The sequence below is a fragment of the Marmota marmota genome, unplaced genomic scaffold (assembly GCF_001458135.2).
Source record: "Marmota marmota marmota unplaced genomic scaffold, marMar, whole genome shotgun sequence".
In the NCBI taxonomy this organism is placed as follows: domain Eukaryota; kingdom Metazoa; phylum Chordata; class Mammalia; order Rodentia; family Sciuridae; genus Marmota; species Marmota marmota.
In genome coordinates, this window is record NW_026000016.1 from 7,989,069 (window position 1) to 8,000,230 (window position 11,162).

Genomic DNA, 11,162 nt, shown 5'->3' on the forward strand with positions numbered 1-11,162 from the left:
GCTTTGGGGAAGCTTGCAGCACAAGAGCACCTGGGGAGTGCCAATGTGCAAGATGATTCCTGTTGATAGGGGAAATTCTGTGGTGTTATGGAACTCACTAGCTCAAAAAGCCAGAGCTCCCCAGATCCTAGCTCCCCAGAGTTACAGGAAGTGGCTACCGCTAAATCCTAAACAAGCTGTTTTTACCATCTTCATCCTGTTTTCCTAAAGAATTTCTTCACACTGAATCCCTTTGGTGTACCTACCCATATAAATTACTGTACAGACTCCATTTTGTTTTCAGATCCAGTCTCCACCAGGGCTGGTCCCCACCATGCCCTGGCTTTTCACTAACAAATGAATCTTTGTCTTATTTATATAATTTCTAATTAATTTTCTAAGTTCGACTCATAACCTGCATTGGTTAACCATCCATCTGCTGTGCTGCCTGTGGTGGACTATATAGGTTTTGCTAAGTTGCCTAGAACCTCACTAAGTTGCTGAATCTGGCTTTGAACTTGTGGTCCTTCTGTGTTGGCCTCCCCAGCTGCTGGGATTATAGACATGGCCCAACATATCTGGCAAGAATTTGTTTTTTGAAAAGATCAATAAAATCAACAAACCTTTAGCTAGACTAAGGGAAAAAAAGACTCAAATAAATAAAATTAGAGATGATAAATGAGATATTGCAACCAATAACACAGAAACACAAAAGATCATTAAAAATTATTACAAGTAACTCTATAACAAACAATTGGAAAACTTAGAAATGGATAAATTTCTAGACACATAAAAGATACTGAAATTGAACCATGAAGACATAGAACACTGAACAGACCAATAACAAATAGTAAGATTGAAACTGTACTAAAATGTTTCCCCAAAAAAGAAAAATCTGGGAACAGATGACTTTACTGCTAAATACTATCAAAATTTTAAGGAAGAACTAATACTAATTCTCCTCAAACTATTAAAAACATGAAAGGGAAGGAATTCTTAGAAACTCACTCTTAAGAGTCAGCATTACTATGATACCAAAACAAGACAAGGACATAATAACAACAAAAGAAAACTATAAAGTAATATCTTTAATGAACATAGGTGCAAAAAAGATGCATAGAATATTAACAAATCAAATCCAACAGCATATCAAAAAGATAATTTATTATAATCAGAGTAGATTCATTCCAGGAGTTCGAGGGTGATTCAACAGCTGCAAATCTATGAATATAACACATTACACCACAAAATGAAGGACAAAGTTGTATGCTTATCTAAATAGATAAACAAAGCTTTCAGTAAAATTCAATATTCTATGATATTGACAAAATAATGAAACTTCTGGAAAAATTAGGTACAGAAGGAGCATACTTTAATGTAATACAAGTTGTGCACAAAAAAGCTGCAGCTAACATTATACCAAATGGGGGAAAAGATGAAAATGTTTTCTTTAAAGTCTGAAACAAGGATGCTCACTTTCACCACTCTTATTCAATATAGTATAGAAATCTTAGCCAGTACAATTAGGCAATAAAAATAAATAAATAGTATGCAAATAGAAAGGATGGAATTCAAATTATACCTGTTTGCAGATGATATGATTCTCTATGTGGGAAAATGTAAAGACTCCACTAAAAGACTATTAGAATTGATAAGAGAACTCAGCAAATTTGTAGAATACAAAATCAACATAAAAAAATCAGTAGCATTTTAAAATAACAATAACAAGAACTGCTGAGAAAAAAATTATAACAGAAAAAATCTTATTCTCAAGACCTACAAAAAATGAAAATATAGAGAAATGAATCTAAACAAGGAAGTGAAAGATCTCTATAAAGAAAATTACAAAACTCTGAAGAAAGAAACTGATGAGGACATTAAAAAAAGGGAAAGACCTCCCATGTTCATGGATGGGAAGAATTAATATTGTTAAATGCATATATTATTCAAAGCAATCTATAGGTTTAATTTAATTCCTATAAAAATACCAATGATATTCTTAACAGGACTAGAAAAAGACAATTCTAAAATTTATATAGAAGTACAAAAGACCCTAAGTAGCCAAAGTAAGCTTGATCAAAAAGAACCAAGTTGACCCAAACTCTTTATTTCTGTATTTATAACTTTTCTTATATTTTATTGAGTAGAAATAGCACTTATTACTATTTCTATAAAGTCTTTCATCATTTTTCTCTTTCTGGTCTTTTTTCAATGTCCTTTGATAGCATCTTCCCTAATTTTGACTTATACCACAACCGCATTTCACTTTGGACCAAATATTCATCTCTGTATTTCACACAACTTGACTTCACAATGGACTAAAAACATTATGGCATTATCACAAAACCACACAGACCAATGGAACAGAATTGAGTGCCCGTAAATAACTGCACATCTATAGTCAACCGATTTTTTGGACAAAAGTGATAAGAATATACACTGTAGACTGGACAGTCTCTTCAATAAATGGTGCTGGGAAAATTGGATATCCGTATACAAAAGAATGAAATTAGATGTCTCACAAGTTATAAAATTCGATGTAAAATGGATCAAGAACTTAAATGTAAGACTAGAAACTAGGAAAATACTTGGAAAAAAATCATAAGCGAAAAGCTTCAGGACATTGGAAATAGCAAATATTTTTTTCTTTGCAAGGGAAGGAATCCCCCAAAAGCACTGGCAACCAAGGCAAAAACAGACAAATAGAATTACTTCAAACTAAAAATCTCTGCATAGCAAAGAAAAAAGTTTTCAGAGTTAAGAGACAGTCAAGAGAATGGGTAAAAACATTTACAAAGTATGATTCTGACAAGGGGCTAATATTCATAATATATGAGAAACTCACAAAACTCAATATCAAAAAATAACCCAATTAAAAATGGGCCATAGGCCTAAATAGAAATTTCTTCAATTTCTAAGGTCTTCCTCTATTTTATCAAAATGTCCATACTACCAAAAGTGCTATACTGATTCAATGCAATATTCATCAAAATTTTAATGATGTAAAAAAATAATTCCAATGATATTCTTTATAGAAATAAAAAAAAACAGTCATGAATTTCATCTGGAAAACTAAGAGACCCAGAATAGGTAAAACAATCCTTGGTGAGAAAAGTGAAGCAGGAGGCATCACAATCCCAGACCTTAAATTATACTACAGAGATACAGTAACAAAACCAGCATTGTATTTGCACCAAAACAGGCAAGAAGACAAACAAAATAGAAGACACAAAGACAAACTCACAAAAGTACAGTTACCTCATACTTGAAAAGGGTGCCAAAAATATACATTATCTCATCTTCAAACATACAAAGATTTCCCTAAGAGAATGCTGAATAAAAATGTAAGATAAAAAAGTAAATAAAAGAACAGTTCAAAACTATTGTAGGTAATTAGATACTTTAAAAATATTTTTATATGTAATCTTTTACCTTTATTCTTAAAGGATGATAAATTTCTGAATTTTGTTGGAAATTTAGTTGGTATGCTGTTCTTAGTTTGAATATCTTCTTGATGTTGTTTGAATGTATCTTTGTTTTTCTGTAAACTCACACCTAAGATAAAAGTTTAAAATAAAAATTTCATGAATATTCTTACTTTTCACACACTATTTCCTAAATTCTTTATTTCTATATTTATAACTTTTCTTATGTTTTATTGAGTAGCCACTTTTTACTATTTCTATAAAGTCTTTCAACATTTTTCTCTTTCTTGTCTTTGTTCTGTGTCCTGTGATAGCATCTTCCTTAATTTTGACTTATACCACAACCGCATTTCACTTTGGACCAAATATTTATCTCTGTATTTGATAGGTAGTCTACATTTAAAATCATACTTTTTGGAAAGATGTCTTTAGAAAACAAATTTTGTGCATAAGTCACTGAATCAACCTCAAAAATCAACCAATGCTTGTTATATTTCATAAATTCTATTTGTTATAAAAGCAACATATAATTGTAGAAAACTTCCATTTGGAAGCCAGAGGGTAAGAAGATTCACAAGACATTGTAACTGAAGTCCACTGAGTGAATAAATTATTGTTAACATAATTTGTTTCAGAACCTATGGCTTAAGCTAGCTATTCACATTTGTCAAATAAGGGTGAAAGCTGGAGAAAATTTGTAAATCACTACAAATAAAAACCTTAAAGCATGTTAGAGTGATGATTTCATGTTATTCAATATAAGTTTATTCTCTATATTATTTTTCTGAAAATGTCCATGCAAAATTAATTTGTGTGATGATATTTTAATACATCCTGACATTACAGATTGAATGTAATTTCGGATATGGATGGTACAAGACTATCCCAAATGACAAGTTAACTGTAGATAAAATATGTTCTTAAAGTATTGCTAAAATGTACCATTCACAATAGCTAGACTGTGGAACCAACCTAGATGCCCTTCAATAGATGAATGGACAAAAAAATGTGGCATTTGTACACAATGGAATATTATGCAGCACTAAAAAAGAACAAGATCATAGCATTTGCAGGGAAATGGATGGCATTAGAGCAGATTATGCTAAGTGAAGTTAGCAAATCCCTAAAAAACAAATGCTGAATGTCTTCTCTGATATAAGGGGGGTGACTCAAAATGGGATAGGGAGGAAGAGCATGAGAAGAAGACTACCACTAAATAGGGAAGAGAGGTGGGAGGGAATGGGAGGGAGAAGGGGAATTGCACAGAAGATGGAAGGAGACCCTCATCATTATACAGAATAGTGTATGACAATGTGAGGAAAAAGAAAAAAAAAGAAGTGTGTCACATTAGATTGGGTAGAGAGAAGTGATGGGAGGGGAGGGGAAGCGGGGAAGGAAGGACAGCAGAATAAAATAGACACTAGTATTGCTGTGTGTATATATGTGACTGCATGACCAATGGGATTCTGCAACCTGTACACTCGGAAAAATAAGAAATTATACCCCATTTGATTCAAATGTATGATATGTCAAGATAATTGTATTGTCATGAGCAATTAATAAAATAAATAAAGTATTGCTAAAATGTCATAAAAACAAATGTTAGATAACACAGATGAAGAAAAAGCATTTAACTTAGTGATTTCTACCCAAAAGTTTTTAGTGTGTATGTAGGTGTATACTTTTTTCTTTTGTCTTTTTCTTTCTTTCTTTCTTTTTTTTTTTTTTTTACAAAATATCTTTGACCCAAAGTAATGTAGATGATGGGAGAGAATAGGATATGAGAATTCAACAGTAAAAGGGAAAGAAAAAACAGAGGCCACAATAAAAACTTTTGAACAATACTTGCACAGAACATCATTATATATAGTTTATGACTACAAATGATAAAAATCTTAGAAAGGAGGAATGAGACAGGGTAGAGTACATTTTATATTAATTTTTGCTCTCATCTGAATATTTGTATCTCTCTTGCTCAAGTATGTTGAGTCCTAATCACCTTGTGATAGCATAGGTTGTAGGGTCTTTGGCAAGTGACTATGTCATGAAGGCTCAGTTCTCATGAACATGATGAGTACTCTCCTTAAAGAAATCCCCTTCCACTTTGCCCCTTTTACCATGTGAGGACACAGAATGAGGCACCAGAAGGTGAATACTCACCAGTCACAACTTCTGTCAGTATGTTGGCCAAAGGTTTTCCAACTTCCAGAACTGTGAGAAATAAATTGCTATTGTTTATAAAACATTCAGTTTAAGGTCTTTATTTTATAGCAGCTTGAGCTAAGACAGTCTTTATGTATTTTCTGAAATTTTAAAATATGCCAAGAGTAAAATAATAAGAATTCTATGAAAACTATTCTAAGTAATTAGATTCTTATTTTATATGATTATATGTTACTGTCTTATACCTTGATTGTCCATGGGTGATTTTGTTGAGAATTTACTTGGTGCAGTATGCTTGACAAAACTATCTTCTTCTTGTCTGAACATATTTTTGCCTTTAGATAAACTCATACCTAAAATTAAAAATTTAAAAAGTCACATGATGGCATAATGACTACTTACGGACTACTACCAAATTCCTTATATAAGCCTTTGTTTCTGTATTTGTAATTTCTTATTTCTCATTTTATAGAGTGACCACTTGTCTATTACTCAAATTTCTATAAACCATTTTATCATTTTTCCTCTATGTTCCTTAATAGTATGTTTCTTAATTTTGGCCTTTATCTGAGTATCTTTTTATTTTGAACAAAAATATTCATTTTTATATTTGAATTGTAATCTCCTTTCAAATGTTTCCTTTAAAAAATTTACATCTCTTAAATTTTATCAACATCATTTTTATTATTGCCCTAAATTATTAAAAAGAAATATCAACTAATTAGCACTGTGATTCTTAATATGTATGATATTTTAAATAGGACTTAAATGAGAATATTTTATCGCTGAGTCTAAGGTGGTTATTCAAAAGTAACAAGGACCCACTTATTGAACAACACTGAATCAAAAATTAACAGAAGGTATTGATCCTAAAAATTAAAGAAATAAAAATGGAGGCACCATTTGCATGTATGTATAAAATTAGTTACATATCAGCAGATGTGAGTTACAGAGAAAAAAGCTGTTTTTGTGTTAGGTATATAGTGTATAGCTAAAAACAGTCCGGTGATCATAACCTACCAAATATTTTAAGATAAAACACAAAAAAGTATTTTATGTTGGCATAGCAATAATAATTCCCAGGATCTTATACAGTTATATCATCACATCCAGGATATTTGGAAAAGAAAAATTGATCTTATGGACCCTGCATCTCTAGCTGACCAAATACTTCATGAATTGAATGGTTTTAATCCTAGAAATTTGCTGAAACATTCTGCATGTATATTATGGAATGATATGTTTGCTACTATTTTGGGGGGTATCATAATAATAGATTGTCATACCCACAGAACAAGGATCCAGGAACTTGAAATAACCGCTCATCATTTGCATTTAAAGAATAAAGAAGGGGGATGTGCGGGGATCCATCCATGAAATGTGCCTGAATCAAATCGGCATGGAAGCCATTGGGTAAGAAAATCTGGTATCTGGGAACTCCCAGCAGCAACCCTGACACTTTGAGACTGCCCTGTAACTGTGACTTGCTACATAGCTCTGACACAGGTTCTTCACAACAACAGAAATGGGAGTTACCCTTTAAGAACTGAACAGCCTACCTACCCCCATTCCTATCCTATTTTTGGGAAGAAGTTTTTATCAAATCTTTTTGATATATTCTGATAAAAATAAAGCATGTGCAGGCTCTGCACCCCTCTGGTTGGTTTGGCCAGTCACTGCTCCTTCTCTGAAAACTTAATTTCTGGCCTCTTGTGTTTATTTTGTAGTACTATTTTCTTAGCTTTTATTTCACAGCCAGCCCATCCCTTTGATGGGAACCCTTTCCCTCACCCGTGTGGGATGTGTGTGAGACCCACGGGCACCTAGCTCTGGGCCCTACTTCTCTCCAGAGAAGTCTGTCTCTATCCCTTTCTTAAATAAAATTTGCTTTCTAAGATTGCCTCAGCGTTTCTTTGGTGATTAATCTTCAGTACCAGGGGAACGAGGACCCATTCTTGATCTCCAAGACAGGTATCAGCTGGGGGCTCATCTGGGATTGTTATCAAGATAAGCTCCTCCACATCTCACATCTTACTGAAGTGCACATTTCTGTCCCTTTCTCTTTCCTTCTAGAGGGCAATATTAGGCATCCATCATCTAGTTAAACACAATTAATGCAAGCTGCCAATCTGAAAACTCTGGTGAAAGGGTTCAAGGCCTCTGGTGGTTCCTAATCACCTGCCCTGTGGGTCAGGCATGTGGGACTCTGCCAAAGCTACTTCTGCATTTCCTATGATGGCTCAGAGTGTCTGGAGTCAGAACACAACAGCTCTGGATCCTAATTTGTCTGTGAATGAGTGAAGTTGAACAAAGGAGCGGAGCAACTGTGAGATTCTTGTCCGGGCCACTCCCCAGTGAAAATCAAATGCTTCTCCCCCAGCCTTCTCTCTTAACAGCCTAATGAGTATCCTGGGGTTGTGGCTCAGCCATAGAGCGCTTGCCTAGCACATGAGGCCCTGAGTTCGATCCTCAGAACCACATAAAAATAAATAAATAAACAAATAAAGAAAGAAAGACAGAAGTGCTGAGCGAACACCCCAATAATACACGCATCTCTGTATGAGCTAATCTCATTCTTCTACGCTTTCTTCTCCTGAACAATCTCATTCCCTCACTGATCAGCATTGAGAGAAGGACATTTTACATGGAGTGGTTCATAAGAAACACCTGGATTCCCTTTGTTCACATATTGAAACTTCACAAGCCTGTAGAAATTCTCTCCATTATTGTTTCTGTGTTCCTCTGTGCCCCACTATCTTTTTTGGTTGCAGAAGGGAAACTTATATTCACATCTTTTCAATTCCCCTTTTACTTAAGAGTCCTCAAAAAAAAAAAAAAAAAAAAGGCAGTAAGCATTCAAAAACCACTAGGTGTCATTCTCACCCTGGAGGTTCTTTGGCCTACAGCAAATTTAAGCTCCTTTGTTTTGGTGATGGTGGGGGGTGTTCCAGGGATTGAAGTCAGGGACACTCAACCACTGAGCCACATCCCCAGCCTTATTTTGTATTTTAGTAAGAGACAGGATCTCACTAAGTTGCTTAGCATCTTACTTTTGATGAGACTAGCTTTGAACTCATGATCTTCCTGTCTCAGGCTCCGAAGTCACTGGGATTACAGGTGTGTGCCACCATGCCCAGTTAAACTTAAGGTCTTTATTCTATTTCTTATCCTTAATGACTCTAGTTCTCCATAATTTCTTCAAATACTGTATGATGAGGGATAATTCTTGCAGACCAGACTACCTAACTATATAGATACACATACGAAAGGAATACACTCCACTGTAGTTCATGTGTTTCATGGGTCGGCAGTTTGATAGTGGCAGGAGGAATTAGTAATCATTGCCATCTGAATCCTCTGTTTTTGGCATGAGGTGAATGAAGACCCTGCATCATTCTCACTAGTTAGACAACAATAAATCTGGTAGAACCAGGCAGTGAGAGATGAATTTTGTTAGCCATCAGGAGTTCATTAGGAAGATGTCCCTAACAAAACTGACAATTTCTCTGGTTCAGGCATCTAAGTTCTGTTTTCTCATGTTCAGATGGGAGCTCTAATAGCAACAGTTATGTCAGGTTTACCACTAACCCGCATACTGAAAAATTGAGGCAAGTTTGACTTTTTCTTTTGTTTTCAAGAAAAAGTCTCATTTTTGTCTGCTACCAAACATGTCCTCAATATCAACTCTCCAATAGAGAATCAGGGCCATCAATGGGAAATGTAAATTTTAATACCATTCTACAGCTTAGCTTGTTCTGTGAAAAGGAAGGAAAACGGCTGAGATTCCTATCTGCAGGACTAAAAACTTCCCAGACATTGTTTAAAAAACCCAAATTGCACTAAAATGTAAATTAGATTCAGCTATAATCTTCCATTCTGAGTGAGGCCCAATCTCTGTACCCTCAAAGTTCATTAACTAATGGTACGCTCAGCACAGACAGGCCAGAACTCATTACAAGAAAAACATCTAACGGTCTCATGGTCTCCCAGGGTAACAAGTCACATGGCAAAGATGGATAATCTGGAGGGTTGCATTTTTTTTCATGGCCACACATGAAACAAGAGAGAGGTTATGACCATGTTGATAAGGCAATAGTTAAGTTCAGAGGTCATGGAAGGAGGGGCAGAAACTGTTGACCACTAGAGGTTCCAGAAGCTAGAAGTTCCAGGACAGGGAAATGTCCACTAGCCAGATAGACAGTTTTCTTGGTGAAGGTACCGATTTTCTGTTCTGGTTCATTTATTTCACTTTGGTGTTCAGAGGAGAGCCTTATCCTCAAAGGTAATAATGGGAGATGACCTAATCACAGTTGAAAAATAAGAAGATGTCTTATTTTCTGCATTATAACCTGGCCTGATTTCCAATGGGTGAATGAAAAAGTGTCTCCAAAGGAAATATAAACTATAACCACCACAACTTAATCAACTGATTTTACAAAATGGAGAAAAAAATGATCGAAAGTGCCTTATATATGAAGTTTTGCCTCTCAAGCTCATAATAGTAGCATTCCTTACTTTTTAGCTTTCTGTAAGGTCTCTCTCTCTCTCTCTCTCTCCAAGGCTTGCATCTGGAATGTAAGCTATAGAAGCAATTATTCAAAACCAGTTTGAGACCAAAGGGGAAAAAAAAATGGTGTCACTTTTAAATTCACACCACTGAGAGATCTAAATGGCTATCTTATCTGCTTTTACACTCTGTGATTTTGCTCTCCTAACAAATTTCTCCCTACACACTACAGCGGAACAATCGTATATGTACAACTCTTCTTTACCTTGATAATTTTTACCTGAGTGTTTCAGGACTCTCACATTCTTTAAACATCAAGACTGACTCCAATCTGATCCAAAAGTGTACTCTGATATAATAAAGATGATTTTCATGCTCCTTTATTAGAGTAATTATGGCCATTGTCATTTTTTAAGAACTCCTGTGTTTTAAAAATTTCTGTATTTTTGAGCTCATGGTTTTGTGGTGGATTCACATTGGATCCTACATGCCTAAATTAATAATGTTTGTTATAATCAGTCTTATTTTATCTAACTATAGAGGTTTTTGTCCTTATTCAGAGGTCAAACACTCAAAGGAAAGCTCAAAAACCCTTATTTCCTGTTGGGTTTTATGTCTAAATTTGTGCATACCTATGTATTGGATGTGTGTCTACATGTTTGTCTCTGTTTATGTATCATTTACATGTTACCAAAATTGGCATATAGATAAATGAGCACTTATAAATTAAAATTTAAAAAAAGAAATGGACACAAATACCTTTTAGTTCATGTAACTTAAGAAGAAGTTCAATTTAAATTGGTTAAACAGATGAGATTAAAGTTGTCTTTAAAATTAGTAACCCAGAAGATTTCTAGGTTGTCAGACAATAAAGTGCTGGTTTCTGTAAAATGTCTAAATATAATATCCACTGCTTCTAGGATTTTTTCCAATGGGAAGAGATGGCAAATACTATTAACTACACTTGTCTGATATCTTGGTTTTTACAGTTAAAAATGAGTAAGTTATATTCAACACAAATGAGATTAATCTTCATTAATGTGTTTGTTAGAGGCAATATATATATATATATATATATGTGTATAGGT

At 34.3% G+C, this 11,162-nt stretch overlaps 1 protein-coding gene across 1 annotated transcript in view; it reads right to left on the bottom strand.

Annotated features, from left to right (window-relative positions):
* Positions 1–1,150: 1,150 nt before the first annotated feature.
* Positions 1,151–11,162, bottom strand: part of Ccdc7 (coiled-coil domain containing 7) — a 194,342-nt gene continuing 184,330 nt past the window's right edge. The window contains exons 23-26 of the mRNA XM_015483292.2: positions 5,813–5,920; positions 5,565–5,615; positions 3,412–3,534; positions 1,151–1,200 (exon numbers count right to left, since the gene is read on the bottom strand). Of these exons, the coding sequence (XP_015338778.1) occupies positions 1,151–1,200; positions 3,412–3,534; positions 5,565–5,615; positions 5,813–5,920 (332 nt within the window). The remainder of the gene's footprint in view (positions 1,201–3,411; positions 3,535–5,564; positions 5,616–5,812; positions 5,921–11,162) is intronic.